At 53.4% G+C, this 18594-nt stretch overlaps 1 protein-coding gene across 1 annotated transcript; it reads left to right on the top strand.

Moving 5' to 3' along the window:
• Positions 1-10341: 10341 nt before the first annotated feature.
• Positions 10342-16718, top strand: LOC130143326 (vigilin-like). Its single transcript, XM_056326028.1, has 8 exons — positions 10342-10483; positions 11401-11555; positions 11893-12108; positions 13750-13956; positions 14434-14649; positions 15501-15707; positions 15922-16029; positions 16591-16718. The coding sequence occupies exons 1-8, from the start codon at positions 10408-10410 to the stop codon at positions 16711-16713; spliced, it is 1308 nt and encodes a 435-aa protein (XP_056182003.1). The 5' UTR covers positions 10342-10407; the 3' UTR covers positions 16714-16718.
• The last annotated feature ends 1876 nt before the right edge of the window (positions 16719-18594 follow it).

The following is an 18594-nucleotide window of genomic DNA, read 5'->3' as shown; positions in this document are numbered from 1 at the left end:
CTCAGGGCAACGGTATAAAGCAAACTGCCATGCTGGCCACTACAAATACGTCGGCTCGCCCAAAAAGCTTTTCCAGCAGCTCCAACAGCAGCCGGACTGCTGAGGCTTTTTTGCGTCCCAGTGTGATACGGGAGACGCCCGCACCCTGATGGAGGACGAAGGATGAGCACTCTCACCATCAACCAGCTAACTGTTGCTCATAGGCTGCTGTGGTTCAAGCGGGGCCGCCAGCTGTGCAACACACAGCTGCTCCCTCCCTCCCTCCCTCCCTCCCCAGGGGGATGGCAGGGGGAACTGGGAGGCTCAAAGGGAGAAAACTCGTAGGCTGAGACCAAGGCTTTGATGTGTGCAGGGGAACGTGCTGGTGCAGTTTGTGATTGAAAACTGCGGGGACATCTTTGGGGAGGAGGTGGCCGGCCTCTCCCCTCCATCAGCCGAGGAGGTGCCAGCACCTGTGGACAGGTGCACAGGTATGAGGAGGGGCTGAGGGTTTTCAAAATCTGGGGCTTCTGGTCCAATTCCTTATTGTGCTGCTGGTGGATTTTGGTTTAGGTGTTGTCCACTTCCACGAGGTCACTTTGCTGCACGTGCTTTTGTGTTCCACGGGTGCGTTTGGAAGATCAAAGGAGCCGTGCAGGTGAAGCAAACGCAGAGCCCCAGGCAAAAGACTTCTTGCACACAGCACCCTCTCTGTTCATCCTCTACAAAGAAGCAGGGGCAGGTATGGTGGTGAAATCAGAAATAGTAGAGGGATGTCAGGCCAACAAACACTGACACGTTTCTCATGTATGACAGTAGTTTCTGATAGGTCCAAGCAGCTGCTGTGCCTCCTCCTGTCATTAGATCCCTTGTCTGTTTGACTTTTCCCACCCTGTAATGATAGAGAAGAAAAAACAGAAAGGTTGTTTCTCAGATGCATTGGGAATGTGCTTAATCAATCTAAATACTTACAAGAAGTCAAATACAAAATCGCAGATTTAAAAATAAAAGGCTCACGCCCCAGAATGGGATAATGCTGCCCAAGGGATAACGGCAGAACCGTGTCCCAGGAAGGCAGAAGAAAGCCCAGCAGAACGAAGCTGGCAAGGGTCTGTCCTACCCTCCAAGACCCCTCCAGTTTGTGGTGCCCCAGCCCGCGAGAAGGGGCAGCCCATCATCCCAATTCATCAGAGCTCCTGAAGCCTATCTTACGACGGTGCAAAATGTGGATAATGCAAAGCAACCAAAGGGATCTTATTTGAGGAGCTAAGGTAGCAATTTGGAAAACGGTAGCTTACTGCTCCAGGTGTCTTGCCACCTGTCAACTTCAACCTTTCCGGTTCAGGCGCTTGTACCTTTGCTTCCAACCACCCCCGAGAGCACAGCAGACTCCTCGGTAGACCCGGAACAGCTGATGAGCCTTTCAGAGGAAAGAAGGTAAAATGAGCTCCCTTTGTTTAAAATGAGAACTGATTCCAGTTGATCGTGGTTTTACCTCTCTAATAACACTGTGGAATATCAAGGTTTGCAGGGTCTTTCGTTTCAGGAAAATGAAAAGCAAAGAAACAGAAAGGGAAAACAGGTCTCTGGAGAAGAGGCTGAAAGCACACCAGAAGAGAAAAGGAGAGAAGAAAAGCTTTTCGAGATCAACCGCTGAAAAAATTCAGGAAGGTCAAGAAGCCCTTCCTGACCTTCCTGAAGAAGGTGTGTACCAGACACTGCTGTCCATCTTTCAAAACTCTCAGCACTGCACTAAGGGCATGAACTATTTTTAGCGTGCACAAAGATGGCCCCAGATAGGAAGCAGACACCTGCCTTTTGGAAAAAAATGCGTGTCAGCAGGAAACTGCCATTCCCAACGTTGCAGGTTTGGTTTTGCACTTATGGAAGTACTGTTTGCTCAAGGGTAAGCAGACACCTCGCCACAAGAGCCTCAATCCTTAGCTATTTACCTAGCTACCGAAATAAAGAGGCAAAGTAAGTCCCGCTGTTTTGTCCATGTTAGCAATCCTCACGCTGCCCTGTATCATCTGAATCCCAAATATGCAGCAACGTTGTTCCAGGTCACTACATACGCTTTAGATGCTGGCACTTTTTAAAAAGGCCGCGGCTCACCTGAGGTAATTTGGGGGCGGGTCGTGGTGTTTGTGGTGGTGGTGTGTGTATTGGGATGGACACTTTTTAGTTTCTTACTTCTTCTTCCCTTACCAGTAAACAGAGGTCTATTTCTCAAGATCTTGAGAAATGTCCTGAAAATAAGTTTTCATGACTTTTTTGTATATAGATGAATACTCTTTTAACGTACACTATTTCACTGGTGCTAGAAGTACTATATTCCACTTCACATGGCTTGTTTCAGTGACAGCCTTGTACCGTAAATTCATATCGTGTACCCCCTTTTTCCTGGGATCCACAAGTTGCGATGCCTGCAGTTTGTAGTCCCTGCATGCACAGGCTATCTGCCCTGGCTGAAACCTGACAGGATAACAAACGGTGATTGCTTCAGGCAGCTTCCCTATGCAGATGTCCCAGGAACCCCTTTGGAAGAGTAACCCAGAGAGGGTGCTTCAGGGAAGCCGCAGGCATGTCCAAAGCGCAGAACTAATGAGCAGGACATGCACGGGAGAGTCTGTGTTTAGTAGCCACCTTATAGCTTGAAGTGAGCGATTCTTATTTGCTTTCCAAATCCATTTTCCTCCTGCCTAACCCAATTGGAAGAGTGAGTTCCACCGCATTTTTTTGTGATGTACTGAATGTATTCTTTTTAAAATCAGGTGCCACCTTCTTGGCTTTGCTTCACGCTTTGTGCTGTCCCCTTTTTCTATGTACAAGAAACTGCACTGAAGACAGAGCGTTGATGGTTCTATTCAGCTGCAGGGGAACTGCCATGGAGGCTGTAAGAGAGGGGCAGGGCCGGGCGCAGGCCGGGGGGTTTATCCGTTCTGAGCCCCTCGACCCCTGCTGTGCATATCTGACAGCCCTGCCTCGCTCACAGCCGCTGTCCCAGAGGGAACAAAGCCCAGGAGAGAAAGTTCTCTGTCGGCTCAGGGGAAGCACACATGCATGGGTGCAGCACGCTCGTGTTGCAGCCAAAGTGATAAACCAGCCTTGCTTAGCGCAGCTCTCCGTGCAAAAACCTCCGTGGCTGCAAGGATCTCAAGCCTCGACTCTGAGCGCTCGATGGAGCTCCCTCCCAGCCAGCCGAGATTCCCGACCGTCCTGACGTGGCGCTTTCCCTCCCAGCAGCGCCCATGCCCATTGAGTGCCTTTCGCTTGCAGCCGGCTGTAATGCCGGCATCACCCCTGCACTCCAGTTTTTGGCCTCTCTGAGTGTTGCTCACTAGAATAGCCCCGAGAGTGACACCCCCCCCCCCCCGCCCCGTGCCGGCTGCCCCCATTGTGTCCATAGGGATAGCGGTTTGCCTGCGGGCATGGTGGGATGGTGTTTCGTCCAGGAACCACATGGATGGCAGGGTGAGCCCTGGGGGGGCTTGCGCCGCCCGGGCTCAAAGCTGGGGAGGCGGATTCCCCGCTCGCAGGGACTGGGGGCGAGGGGAAGTGTTTTAGGGACGGACTGTGGGGGCCGGAGGGAGGGATTTGAGGGACGGACGCCGAGGAAGGCCTCCTGCCTGCAGAGATGGCTCTGGCCCAGGGCAGGGCCCTTCTCTGGATGCCACGGGGTCGATTGCAAAGGACCAGGCTGCCCCATGCAGGGAGCAGGTGCGTGCCGGGGCTGCCAGGGGGCCCTGCCTGGCTGTTCCCAGCCCAGCCCCGGCTGGGGCCAGCCCTGCGCTGCAGCCCTGGGGCCGAGGCGCAAGGAGCCGGGCATTGCTGAGGGTGCTGCACCCTGCCGGGCCCCGCCGCCAGCTGCCGGCTGCCCTGGGCTGCCCCTCGCTCTCCCCAGCTCTGCCTGCTGCCAGCGCCGGGGGCACCGCCACGGGGCTTGCCCCCTGCCCACAGCTGCCCTGACCCACGTCTGCAGCTGTACGTGGTGCCCACATCGCACAGCTGGGGCGGGGGTGGCAGGTCTCTCTGGTGGCAGCCTGGGACTGGGGGCAAAGCCAAGCCCATCCCTCGCTTGTGATCTTTGTCCCCAGGGAGAGCCAGTGCAGACGTGTGCTGCGCTGGAGAGTGTCGCGCAGGGAGGTGACGGCCGACTGCAGAGCAGCACTGAGACCTGCGTGACAGCAACGGCAGCCAGTGGCCGCAGAGCAGCCCAGGGGAGCTGGTTCCCTCGACGGGCCCCAAAGCAGCCTTCCTCAGCCCCTGCTTTTGGTGACGTGTGGAGCAGCGCAGGGATGTCTCTCAGGCTTCCAGGCCTGAGGAGGCTTTCCTCCTCAGGGGCACTGTTAGAAATCCCGCTCCCAGGATTAAAGCACCCCTCCCACCATGGATCCGAGGCTGTGTATCCAGCCCCCTGGAGCTGGGTACAGGTGCCCTGAGGGGTCTCTCTGGGAGGATGGGGCCACCTGCCTGGTGGCTCTGACACAGAAATGATGAGCTCAAGCCCTGTGACTGTGGCCGGCCGGTTCAAAGCCTCCGAGTGCCTCAGTCTTTCTGCCCAGGAGCGTTTATCCCAGGCACTGTTTCAGGGTGTGAAGATGGGTGCCGGTGATGTTCTGGTGCCTCCACATGGCTCCCACTTCAAGGTTACGATGCCTGAGGTCAGCGTCCACCTGAAGGCCCTGACAGAGATCTCCAGGGACTTTGTGTTCCATTTTGTGTTGCCTTAGGGCTACAGCGTGCTGGGGTTTGGGGGCGACAAGGTTATGGTATGCCAGAGGTTAAGCGAGTGAAGCGTTAAAGCGTGTTATTTTTATGGACAGAATCTGGGTTTGTTGGCTCTGTATTCCTGGGGTTATGGTAGTGTGATCTTATTATGTGTTCTTTGTGTGGTTTTGGTTTGTTTTTTTTATGTGGAGAGTGCCTTTTTTCATGTTTTTGGCCTTTGCAGGGTTTGGGTGGGGGCCTTTGGTTTGTATACAATGTTTCTTCTGGTTGTTTTTCTGCTGTCTGGTGGATGGCGGTGTTTTTTCTGTCTTGTCGACCAGTAATGATGGTTTCTATATCTCCTGCAGGTCAGGCAGTGTTACTTCTGATGTGGTCTGACTCATTTCTGGTGAGTTGGTAGGTAGGTATGGAGGACTTGTGGTCCCTCCATGGAGAATGACTGCTAGAGGACTAAGAGGCAGATCAGTGGAGGGGTGAGAGGACTGCTGGCCCACAAGTAGTGACTGTCAGAGGACTAAGTGTACTTGAATTTATGCGGGCTTCCAAATTCATGGTTGTTTATCCTGCCTTGAGGAATAGCCATGGGAAGTCACCAGCCACGCAGAAGAAGAAGAGGATTCCCAAGCCTGTGTGGCTTTCTGGTTTTGCTTTTGAGTAAGAAAGTCTTGTCTCTCCGTGAGTACAACTAAACCGGTCAATTTTGTTCACCACAGAAATCAGGGAGCAGAGCCTCACATGGCTCCCAGGGCATGGTGAGAAGCAGCAAGAGAATTCCTGCCTGGCACCTTCTCCAGGGGAGCAGTGCTGCACTTTCACCGGGTGAGCTCTGGTTCTGCATGAGTGCATAAGTTTTTGGTCAATTTCCTCACCACAGGAAGCAGGGAGAAGGACTTTTGTGCTTCTCCCCACATGGTTGCAAGGGCAGGGAGAGAAACAGCAAGAGAATTCCTTCCTGGCACCTTCTCCAGGGAGCACTGCTGCACTTTGTCAAGGTGAGTTTTTTGGGGCTGTGCATGACTGCCAATGAAAAGAGGCCAATTTTGCTCACCACAGAAAGCAGGGAGCAGAACTTGTGCTCTGTGCCTGACAGGGCTACCAGGGCAGGGCGAAAAGCAGCAAGAGAATTCCTTTCTGGAACCTTCTCCAGGGGAGCAGCGCTGCACGTTCCCAAGGTGGCTTCTTTTGGAATGTGAATGATTCCAGGTATGAGAGGTCAATTTTCTTTTTCTCAGAGCAGAAAGCAGGGAGCAGAACTTTTGTGCTGTTCCTTACATGGCTGCAAGGGGAGGGTGAGAAACAGCAAGAGAACTCCTTCCTTGCACCTTCTCTGTAGGACAAGGCCTCAAGGACAAGAGTCCAAGTACTGATAGCCTGATGAACAGAGACTTGTTAGAACTTGTAGGGCACAAGCCCTGGGAGCAAAGGAACAAGCTAACTGCAGACCCCTGAGCCGTCACAGTTGAGGAGGCAACCAGACGGACAGAGAAACAAAGTAGCCAGATAAGGGAACAGATGGCGCCGATATGTAATTAAGAAAGCCACGTAGAAAGAAACTCCCTAACCTTGGAATAAAAATTATTGCTAGGTCAAGATAAACTAGTAAGTACCTATTGTTCTAACGGTGTGCCTTAAATATTAACCAATCAGTGTTTCTTACGCTTAAGATTTAACCAATCAGTGTGTAATATGTAGAAGGTAGAAACATATATAATTGTAAGAAAATCACTAATAAAGGGACAACTTGCTTGCATCAAGCTGCGTCCCGTCTCTTCATTCGCTGCACTTCTCCAGGGGAGCTTTTACTTTTCCAAGGTGACTTCTTGGGTCTGTGTAATATTGCAAATGTGCCGTGTCAATTTTGCTCACCACAGAAATCAGGGAGCAGAACTTTTGTGCTGTGCCTCACATGTCTGCCAGGGCAGGTTGAGAAGCAGCAGGGGAATTCCTTTCTGGCACCTTCTCCAGGGGAATTTCCCATTTCCCAAGAGACTGCTGGTGCCGGCTGCAAGGGCGCTCCCAGATAAAGGGTGGTCTTGTGTGATGTTGGGGTTGGAATTGGTGATGTCTCCTTTCCTTAGTCTCGTTAAGGCTTTGCAGTGACAATTTGGTGCTTCGCTCCTATTGCTCTTTTGTCATATCGCTCACAATAGCTACTGCTGTTTCCTTTTATCATATTGCATGCTATTTTCCTGTATTATAATACAAGAAACTACCTTGGATATGTTTCAATGATTGATATATTTGATCGATTTGATGTGGAGTTCATCTTTGCTGGGTATCCAGTCAGTCAGCAAGACATAATTTGGTGTAGTGGGCAGCATATGAAGCAAAAATGTCTTTATTTAGGAAAAAAAAGGTTCCTCGACTTGCTGTTGTCAGGTGGGAACCATTGCCTTATGGTGTTTGGGCCAGAGTGGTCTGGTGGTGCTGGGCAGTTGGGCCATGCCAGGGACAGAGGGACGGGAGTAGGGGAGGGGGCGGGGGAAGGGGTTTAGGGACGGACGGGTGGGAATTGATGAAGGATTTTAGGGATGGACCGGGGTGGGCGGGGGTGTTTGTGGGTATGGGGGTGGTGGTGGTAGGGGTGTGTGTGTGCCCCACCCCACAGCTCCCCTCGGCTGCTTCCTCCTCACCAGCACCTGCTCAGCACCCCAGAGGGGCTTCCCGGAGAGTTCCCGGAGAGCCGGGGAAGGGGCTGTCCTGCACCGCCCCTCCAGACGGGGGCCACGCAGGCAGACCCCCGAGCCCCGCCGAGGGAGGGCAGCGCCGCTGGCCGCCCCCCTCCCGCCGCGTCTCCTCACCTTTGCCCCGCGCCTCGCGCAGCCAGCGACCCCGACCGCCGCTCCCACGCGCGCACAGCTGGCAGGAAGAGGCGGGCCCCTCGGCCTCGTGCCCAGCACAGGCTTCGCTGCAGGCCTACGAGAGGTAAAGCCGGTCCCGGGGCACCATCTTGGTGAAGAGGAGAGAAGTGCGTGACCTGCCAACACAGGTGTGGCCCCGCCCCCATGTGCCCTTTGGTCGGTTGCTATGGGAACGAGTCGGGCTCTTCCCCTAGCAACCGGCTGACAAAGGGCACACAGGGGAGGGACCACCCGTATGTTGGGAGGTCACACACATCTCTCTTCTTGACCACGATGACGGCAGGCCCCTCGGCCTCGTGCCCAGCATAGGCTTAGCTGCGGGCCTACTAGAGGTAAGGCCGGTCCCGGGGCACGCGGTGGCACTGGCCGCGCGGGGCGGGCGGTGGGGGTTGGGGGTATAGCCTCAGCTATAGCGGGAGGAGGGTGCGGGCCCGTCTCTGCGGCCGGGCGGGTTGCGCTGCCTCCAACAAGACAGCGGCAGCAGAGAGACGGGCTCCGCAAGCGGGATGTCCAGCGAGCACCCGACTGCACTCTGTGGTCTCGGCCTTTCCCATTGGCGTGGTGTGGCCCACGTGCCGCCAGCGCAACCCTCCGCAGCGAGCGGGGGTGCGGGGGCTGCGCGGAGGGGCTCGGCCCACCGGCCTCCTGCACCCGCCCAACCTGCCGGCCTCCCCAGCCGCTCCCCCACGCAGTGGCCGCCCCGCACTGCGCCGGCAACGGGGAGCGCTCCGGCGGCACCCAGGGCACGGACAAAATCCCTGAGTCACGTCGCGCTCCCCCTGTCTGTGGCGGCTGCCCCGCGGGTTGGTGGGAGGGCCGGGGCCACCCCCGAGGGGACAGGGCTGCGGGGGGCGGTCGCCCAGTCGCCTCCCCGCCGCTCTCCGGTAACAATGGTAACTTTTTCTTTGGTAGGATAAGGGCAGTTGCTCTCGGTCAGGTAGCTAGTCTTTTTTTCCCAATGCACATTAAGCTGCTTCTGAAGAGGGTACGGCCTATTGGAAGAGAGATCTGTAACCCTGGATTTTACAGCTGTTATCAGAGTGCAGAGCCATCCCAGATAAGCCCCCCTGTGCGGTTCACACCTTGTCAAAGAAAATCAAGATGTGCTATTGGTTACAGTATTTCCGCTGATACTGCCTTTCCCAAAACATACTCTTCCCTTTGCATATAGAAGCATGTTAAGCTGATACAAGTGCACTTAGGATTGTGCTGCTGCGGGGATCCAGGTCATTCACCCAGGCCGCTACCAGTCAGGTGGTTAGAGCAGTCAGCAGCTGCACTGAGACCAGTCTAACATGTTCAAACTGAATGCGAGCGTATGGCTGAAAAAGTTCATTCGCCGTGGCTGTGAGGGTATCTGACAATTTGATCTGTGGGTTTCTGCAAAATACCCACTTCATGTGAAAGCATTGTTTCTCTTAAAAAAAAAAAAAGAAAAGTACTAAACTATGGTTCACATTTGTTTTGTGTTCAAGAATGCTACAGAAGAAAATCCTCAGGCCTATACTGTGCAGAGCTTATCAAATGAACCTTACAGCAGGAGAGCAAGAGCCTGGCAGGTGTCCTCGTGGCTGTTTTGAAGCTGACAAGCAGTAAAGGCAGGATCTGGAAACTGCCTTTGCACTTCCCTTGCGGCCAGAAAGAGAGAAGTTGCAGATCCGTTGGTCCCATCCTTAGCAGGAGTGGGCACCCAGGCACGGCCTGAGCAGACACTATAACAAGAAATACAAGCCTTTTAGCCCCTGTGGATCAAGCACAAGAGCAGCCTTCTTTCTGCAGCATTACCCTTAGGGAAATGCTGTGACATCCTTGACAAAGACATGCACTGCTGCAGAAAGTCCGGGGCTTTTCTGAAGTGGGCTGGGAAAGGCATGTTCACCCAGCATGTAAGGAGTCTCACTTGTCCAAGAGCATGTCACTGAGAGGCCCAGAGCCTGTAAAACTTTTGCAACACGGGTCTGTGCAAGAAGTAGGGAGGTGTTCTTTGTATTAAAATATGAAAACAGATAAAGTAGAGACAGGAAAGTAAAACCCAGCTGCAGGATTAGGCCTCTCTTCCTAATGTTCCTAACCTTGAGAGAAGAAACTGTTAGGCTGCATGATGTACTGTAGTGGGCTTTGCAGGTAGTTTTTTTGTTTGGGTGATTGTTTTTCTGGGGGGGGGGGGTTCTAGAAGCAGTTCCAGCAGAGTCTGCTACCAGGAGGCTGTGGTATTTACTGTGGGCTGTGAGACTGTACGTGGAGCGGAAGGGAAGGTCACGCTCGGTAGAGCCTGTTGTGGGAGGGATTGCAGAGGAGCTGGAGACACCAGGAGCTGCTCTCTGGGCCCCAGGTGCTCATGCTCGGTTGGTAATCAAGGCGTAAGTTTTTCAGGAAGAGGCAGCATCCTGGGCTCTTTTTTGTTTTCTCTCCAGGGTTCCACAAGGGTCTTGCACTGCCTATGTGTACCTTGGGAGACTGGTTTTAAAACTGCACGCCATTAATACTTGATAGATTAATGAGAGTATGCTTTAACAGCTTGGGGTGTCCCCCTTTCCAAGAGGCTTCTTAGGTTGCACATCCTCTGCCTTCTTAACGAGGAGCTCTGGTTTTGATGCCCGCTGTGCTATGAGGAAAAATCCCCCCTGAGTTTCTGTGTGGTTCAGCAAGAGAACAGGGCAGCAGACTGGCCCTGTAGGCGCTTCTCAAGAGGCCGGCTGGAAAAGTGCTCAGTAAACACGTCTTTTGCCTTCCTGGAGTGACTTGTGTGCATCTTGAATGGTGCTGGTAATAGCGTTGCCTCCTCTGTCTCTTCCAGTGGCATACCCAGATTGTGTGTGTGCGTGGGAGGTCGACGATGAGCTCGGTGGCACTTTTGACCCAGGAGAGCTTTGCCGAACACCGCAGTGGCTTGACGCAGCAGCAGGTGAAAGGTGAGAAGACACAGCTGAGTTCCTGTGATGTGCCTCTAAATAGAGACTGCGCAGGCAAGGTTCCTTGCTGTTAGCCAAGCTCGCTCCATGCCTCCGGCTCCCCCTAAGTGTCCAGGCACGGCGTTCGCCATTCCTAGGCTGGCGGCCTGCCAGACTCTGGCTTTCCACCCACAGGAGCACATCGGTGGTGCTGCACAGTGCAGGGCCAGGCGGAGGCAAGCCTCAGATCTTCACAGAGCTCTGGCTAGCAACGCTGTCAGCCGTGGGGCAGGGCATGTGCAAGCATGGGTCATTGGGCTGCAAGAGAGCCTCGTGGGATCAGTGTGCTGGATTGTCACTTCCTCCTTTGCTCAGCCAGGTGTTGGGGAAAGTCATTATAACCGTATTGACTGACTCACTGATGGGTCTCGGCACCCATTCTCCAGCTGCGAGCTGGCCCGCTTGGCACAGCCCAGTGCACAGCTGAGTCGAACATAAGCTACAGGCTTTCCCTGGACTCTGCCCCAACTAGAGTGCTTCTGCTTCTCTCTGCCTTCTTCCTGGGCATGTGTCTGTCTTGTCCCCTTCTGACCTACAGCCTTGCTGTGTCCCTTTGATTTCCTTCTGCTTGGCCTGTTGTCCCCCGATCAAGCTCCTCTCAACAAAGTTGGCCATAATGTGCTTGTTTGCTGCCACCATTCACTTGCACGGTTGCTTCCTGCATCCATGGCGGCACCTACTGCAGTCTGTGCTGTGCTGAGCTCAGCTGTGCTCCCGACTCGGCTGCTCTCCACAAGCATAACTGTAGCAGGATGAATAGTAGTGCACAAGTCCTTTGTTGTCTCTCTTTGATGATGCCTCAATAGAGTTGCACTGCCTATGAATGGGGGCGTTTCTGTGGGGAGAGCATCTCATTTGCCTTGTTTGCTTCACCGCAGTAACAGCTTTAAACTCTGAAGAAGAGAAGGATCCTCCCACCTACGAGGAAGCCTTCCCTGCGCTCCCTGAGAAAGCACCATGTTTGGAAGCTGCCCGGGAACCTGCTGGGCCCTGGAGCAAAATCCGGCCAATAAAGGCTTCTGTCATCACTCAGGTTGGTGGGAGTGGGTGTCTTATCTCCCTCCTTTTCATCCCTCCAAAAAGTAGGTGAAGTGAAGCTTTCCCTGGAGTATGAAATCCCTTAGTGTGTCAGAGTAACTGCCTCTTTGCTGTCCTTTGCCCTGGCGCACAAGGAAGACTGAAGCTGAATGCTAGGACTGCTCTGGAGGGGGAGGGATGTGTTGAAAAACTGCCCAGACAAAGCTCTGCATCCCTGTTGCACAGATAGCTGGAACAGGCCTGAAGGGAGGATTGCAGAGGGAGGCACTGACAATCCAAAGCACACTGACACCTTGCTGTGCCCTGCTTGTGTCTGTCCCGTGGCTGAGCAGGTGTTCCATGTGCCACTGGAGGAGAGGAAATACAAGGGCATGAATCAGTTTGGAGAAGGCGAGCAGGCCAAGATCTGCCTTGACATCATGCGGAAGACGGGAGCTCACCTGGAGCTGTCTCTCGCAAAGGACCAGGGCCTTTCGATCGTGGTCTCTGGCAAGGCGGAAGCAGTCACGAAGGCTCGGAAGCAGATTGTCGCTCGACTGCAGACTCGGGTGAGGGCATCTAACTGTTTCTGCCTTCGTCTTTGCTCTTCCCCAAGACTCGCAAATGCTTTGAGACCCTTGGGCCCGTGTGCTTGTAAGCCAAAGAGGTATGACTAATTCAGCTTTGCTGTACGTTTTCAAAGCACCCAACTGGCAATTTGGAATGGGAATGAGGCTTAAAATAGGGTTCCAAGGTAATTACAGGCCGTGGTGTTGCATGAAGCGTGGAGCCTGCGATCTCTGGAACATTTGAGTTGCAACCAGTGACTTTGTGCTGAGGTGCTGGTGCTGGAGGGGGTGCAGGAGCCTCACACACAAAGCTAGTAGTGTGTGAGAACGGGACTGTGCTTTTCCTGAAGTCCTTCAGAGGAGAACGTGGAAGGCTGGGAGAAAGAAAAGTAGAGGAAAGGAAGTCCTGCCAAAAGCCAAAAGCTTCGGGTCAGGGTTCTGCATTGTGTAACTCAAGGCACACTGGTAAGGAGCCACAACCCTGTTGTTTCGGTTGCTTCAGTCCTCTAGGTTTTGATCTCTTACCTTAAGGTTCTTGAGCTCATAGTCAAGGTGGTAGCTCTTGTTAGGATGTATCGCAGCCAGGTGTTGCAGTGTGTTTTAAAGTATAATGCCAAAGGTAGGTAATGCAATGTTAATACCATGTCTGCTTAGCGCTGTTCAGCCCCTGTGTCATACCCTGCCAGAGGAAAGAGAAAGGAACGAAACCCTACATCCACAATGTGCATCTGAAAAAACAGTTCAGGTCGTGCCGCCACAGACCCGTGAGCCACTGTTCTCAAATATAGCTCCTTCTGCCCTGGCCCCAGGTCTGGAAGGTGTGTCTGTATTCCAGCTTCTCTTGGGCTTGGCTAGCTTCAGGACAGGAACACAGAGCTGAAAAGTCACACCGAGTGATCTTTTCTTCATCCTTTATTTTTCCATTATAGCTTGAATGTTCATTGTCTGATTGCTGTTAGTGGTTGCCTAATCACAGGGATCAGGAGCACGATAGCAGTCATCAGCTACCAGACCTGTAAAAACTCAGTGAGAAGGGAAGAAGTCAGGAAGCCCTTGTATAGAGCAGCCCTTTAATGGTAGATTGAGAAGGACCCCTTTTGCATGCGGGGCCTTCTAGAAGCAGTCCCAGGAGCAGCATGTGCTACACTTGAAGACGCCTTAGCACTTAAGTAGCGGTAAGCATCTGCTAGCTGCCTGCCTCCTGCAGTAGGTTTCTGGTGTTGAATTTCTCTTTCCTAGGAGTCATACTGTACGTCTTGCTCTCTGTAGCCTTGGCAGCAGATGCCAGAGTTCAGATAAACTCCAGCTGTGCGCTGCCATCTCAGTTGTTGCCTGGTGTCTTACACTGGAGGAGAGGCACCTCCTCGTCTGTGTCGGAAGGCCTTTGCTAATTCAGAGTACTGCTCCTGTGCAAACAGAAGGGTTTTGAGGGAAAGGTGGGCTTTATACTCCTGGCATAGAGGCACTGTAGATCAGCTGGTACAGTGTCAGCCCTCAGACAGAATGTGCTGGGAAGGCGTTGTGTTTGCTCTGAGGAGCAGTACCGCTGAGCAGCGTCTACCTTGCTTTCCCTGGCTCTGTTCCTGTGGATCTGCCAGTGCAGGCAAGGCTTTTCACAGATGCTTGGTTCTTCTGCCGCAGGCTTCAGCGACAGTTGCCATCCCCAAGGAGCACCACCGTTTTGTCATTGGAAAGAAGGGTGAGAGGCTGCAGGACCTGAAGCTCAAAACTGCAACCAAAATGCAGATCCCCCGCCCAGATGACCCCAGCAACCAGATCAAGATCAGCGGCACTAAAGAAGGGATTGAGAAGGCCCGGCACGAGATCCTGCTTATCTCCGCTGAGCAGGTACCTCAGTACTGTGATCTCTCTCATGGCATTAGCTGGTCAGCCATTTTGCTTCCCCACGGTATAGTCGGAGTTTGTAGCCACCGTGGCTACAGTCAGTGGCTAACGTTAGCCTGAACGGAGACGTATACTGTGCCACTCGCCGGCTGTATGAGCACCGCTGCCAGGTCCTGAAACTTCTTGTGCTGCGTTTTGTCCATCTCTGAAGCCCAAACAAGCATTTGATAGTTGAAGTGAAGCGTCTTAGGTGCCAGCTGGGATAAGGCAGGAGATCACAGGGGTGAATATCGTAAACAAGGAGCAGCAGCAGCAACCGTATTTGTAGATTGAAAGAGGTGGAGATCTACAAGCCCGCAAACTGAGAAGGTTGCTTGGGCCAGAGTGTCAGGCAGGACACCCCTGGGAACTTAGCTGTGCCTGGCAGAGACTGTAATATAGAGGGCAGTTCCCACCAAGGTCTGTTGTGGGCTCTTCCAGGATAAGCGTGCCGTGGAGCGGCTGGACGTGGAGAAAGTGTACCACCCTTTCATTGCTGGCCCTTACAACAAGCTGGTGAGGGAGCTCATGCAGGACACAGGGACGCGCATCAACATTCCTCCACCCAGTGTCAACAAGACCGAGATAGTCTTCACCGGAGAAAAGGAGCAACTAGCCCAGGCTGTGGCTCGCGTTAAGAAGATCTATGAGGAGAAGGTACGGATGGTCCATAAAGCTTCCCACCTTCCCCTGGCACCCGCTCCTAGGCACTCTTCCCTTCTTGTTCTACTTTTGTGCATCCCTCGGTTGCATCTGGCTCAGCAGCCCTTGCAGTACATGACCCCGAATCCTACCGTTTCCTCACTCGGCAGAGTGGGAGCTGGGCTGATACTATCCGGGAGGTGACAGATTTCTGGCTTTTCTGTATCGTGGGAATTAGCAGGCCACCAAGAGCTCCCCTGGCTCTTGTTCACACCGGGGCTACTAAGGAAGGAAAGAAGTGTGAGGTCTACAGTGGTGGCCAGCTGACAGTATCAAAGCTGCTACATAAGCAGAAGTTGCTGAAGAGTGAATGTCACTCCAGTTTATTTCCCACAGCCAACGCTGCTGTGAATATCCTTGTTGTGGGTTGCTGGGCTGTTTCTCCTCGTGGTTAGGTCTGTATTTGTACCGGTCTGGATTTCAACAATCGGCTTATAGCCTGCACAGTGTTGCATCACGGCACTGCCTGGGAGACGGCTGGGAGTTGAACCCTGTTGTCCAACGGGGGGACGGGGACGACGACAACGACATGCCTGTGTGTGTGTGTGTGTGTGGTCTCTTGCATGCCGTGTCCCAGGGAGCTTGACCCAGCATGCTAGTTTTGTACTTCCCCTGTGAATTTTTGAGCACAAGGCTTTCTGTAGGCAGGGGTCCAAGGGGTGCTAGGGTACTGCCGAGCCACTGTGCTCAGCTTGGCTTTGCTCTTTGCTGGGTGCAGAGTTTGACTGCATCTTGTGCCTCTTCCTGTCGCTCTTGTCCTTCCCCGCCCCCTTGTGATTGATGCCTCAGTGTCTCTGCCCCTACAGAAAAAGAAGACTACTACTATTGCAGTGGAGGTGAAGAAGTCCCAGCACAAGTATGTCATCGGCCCCAAGGGGAATTCCCTGCAGGAGATCTTGGAGAAGACTGGAGTCTCTGTCGAGATCCCACCCACAGACAGTAGCTCGGAGACGCTGATACTGCGAGGCGAGCCTGAGAAACTTGGGCAAGCATTGACTGAAGTCTATGCAAAGGTACTGACAAGATGGGCTAGGCCTCCTTTGAAGGTCCCGCGAAGATACATTTGTGAGCACTGACAGGTGTAGCGGGGGTGGTCTCTCTTGGGCCATTAGAGGTGCAGCTTAGAAGTCAATACCGGAGGTGCAGCATGGGAATTGGAACTGAATTGTTGTGAAGGCCTCTCCCAGTTTGTCCATCAAACAGCTTCTCTGTTTTTCTGTCTCTCAGGCCAACAGTTTTACCGTCTCCTCGGTCTCTGCCCCCTCTTGGCTTCATCGTTTCATTATTGGAAAGAAAGGACAGAACCTGGCCAAAATAACTCAGCAGATGCCAAAGGTATGGATGAGCTGGTTAGCTTAGCACCCCCGGCGTAGAAGAAGGTTTAGTCCAGATCACTCGTCACGGAAGAGAGAGGTGTCTTCTAGCGTGGGTAAACCCAGGGGGAAATGACACAGATCTTTGCTGTTCAAGGGAACCCTCTCTTTTACTGCTGCAAACACTGCTCCTCCTATGTTATTGTCATGGGTTGAGCCCTTCCAAGGAAGCTTTATGTGGTGCTGTTTTGAGAACTGATGTAGTAGGATACCTGGAAATGGCGAGTGCAGCGAGGCTTCTCCCTGGTGAGTTAGGCGGTATCTAGATAAAGGCTAGATGGGTAAACTTCTCCAAAGCCCTTGCAGAAACTGGGACAGCACCAGAGCCTTGGGCTCTAGGCACTGCCATATGGCCGAAATCGTTAAGTTACTGACTTGTAAAATTGTGGGGATTTTGTTTGGGCTTTTTGGGAAGGAGCGCATCTCTTAGTGGCAGGGATGGATGGTGTAGGCCTGACCAAGAGCATTGGCCTGGCTTGGATCTTGGCAAATTCTTAAGAGATCCATTGTCTTTCACCTCAAGGTTCACATCAAATTCACTGGAGGAGAGGATAACATCACTTTGGAAGGACCTACAGAAGATGTGCATGTGGCTCAGGAACAGATTGAAGCCATGGTCAAGGAGCTGGTGAGCTGGAGTTACTAGTTCCGGTAAGAAACTGGGGGAAGAAGGGGCAACAGAGCAGAGGGCCCCTGCTTAGGGCCAGAAAAAATTAGAACTTGGTTTTTGGCAATTGTTCATTGAAACACGTACTTTGTGTGCTAACGCAAACTGTCAGCAGTCCTAGAGTTGTATGTAACATGCTGCCTGTGTGGCTGAGGGCTGCCCAGCAAGTGTGATGTGTGTGAGAGACACAGTTTAACTGTGAAGTGAGTGGGGAGTCCCGATCTGCGTTTCCGTGTTCCCTGCGAGGGGGCCGGCCAGAGACGGACGAAGCGATTGAAAAGTCAACGTATGAAGTGGTGGAATGCACTATTAGATACTAGAATGGGGAACTGTGGACCAAACACTAGAACGAATATCATTTGGGAAAAGCACAAACGCGAGGCCCCAGGTCAGTAAAGGGGAGTCAGAGGTCTTGGGAATACAGCCTATTAAACCCTGTTCCACAGGCAGTAACGTAACATTTGAGAACTGAACGGCAAGTCAGGAAGATCCTTTCTTGCTGTGGCAGGCTGCTTGTGTAAGGCTTTTATTGTCTGCCGAGGCTGCTGGAGTAAATGAAGAGAACCAGTCCTTTGGGCGGGAGCGCTGATTCAAGGCACTTTGTAAAGCGTTCCCCAAAGCAAGGGCAACCAAGTCACGCCTCGTCCTGGCTTTGTGGCTTTAGCAGTGCTTCCTGGCTCTTATTGTTGCAGGTGCTGTTTTCCTGCCTGAAGCCCTGGGGCTCCTGGGTAGCCACCACCCCCCCAGCCTGCAGCTGATGTCCTCAATAAAATGATCTTTCCTCTCTTCTGACTACGTCTGCCATGTGATAATTGGGGACTGGGCAGATATTGTTTGGTGGTGCGTCCTAGGGGAGGACTTTGGGATCATCCCTTGGCCCAGACTCCTTGCCAGTGGGCATCACGGCTGAGCTTTAGGACTCACAGCACAGTCACACAGGGAGGTGGGGGCCGGATGGCACCTCTGGAGGTGTCACTGTCCCCTCAGCTCCTGCTCGGATTCTGGCTAAGACACAGCCTGTGCTCAGGCTCGATGGATGCTCCACTGGGGAGCAGCGCCATTAGCTCAGAGCCGGGACAACACGCAGGCAGACACGGTGCCGCCGCTGACCATCACCTGCAGCTTGCTGTCCCCTGCGGCCGTCATCCCTGCACACTGACTGCCGGGCAGTTTCTTCAGACGCCCACGCTCAGGGCAACGGTATAAAGCAAACTGCCATGCTGGCCACTACAAATACGTCGGCTCGCCCAAAAAGCTTTTCCAGCAGCTCCAACAGCAGCCGGACTGCTGAGGCTTTTTTGCGTCCCAGTGTGATACGGGAGACGCCCGCACCCTGATGGAGGACGAAGGATGAGCACTCTCACCATCAACCAGCTAACTGTTGCTCATAGGCTGCTGTGGTTCAAGCGGGGCCGCCAGCTGTGCAACACACAGCTGCTCCCTCCCTCCCTCCCTCCCTCCCCAGGGGGATGGCAGGGGGAACTGGGAGGCTCAAAGGGAGAAAACTCGTAGGCTGAGACCAAGGCTTTGATGTGTGCAGGGGAACGTGCTGGTGCAGTTTGTGATTGAAAACTGCGGGGACATCTTTGGGGAGGAGGTGGCCGGCCTCTCCCCTCCATCAGCCGAGGAGGTGCCAGCACCTGTGGACAGGTGCACAGGTATGAGGAGGGGCTGAGGGTTTTCAAAATCTGGGGCTTCTGGTCCAATTCCTTATTGTGCTGCTGGTGGATTTTGGTTTAGGTGTTGTCCACTTCCACGAGGTCACTTTGCTGCACGTGCTTTTGTGTTCCACGGGTGCGTTTGGAAGATCAAAGGAGCCGTGCAGGTGAAGCAAACGCAGAGCCCCAGGCAAAAGACTTC

Source organism: Falco biarmicus, unplaced genomic scaffold, assembly GCF_023638135.1.
Source record: "Falco biarmicus isolate bFalBia1 unplaced genomic scaffold, bFalBia1.pri scaffold_245, whole genome shotgun sequence".
Lineage (NCBI taxonomy): Eukaryota > Metazoa > Chordata > Aves > Falconiformes > Falconidae > Falco > Falco biarmicus.
This window is presented reverse-complemented; position numbering and strand designations above follow the sequence as displayed.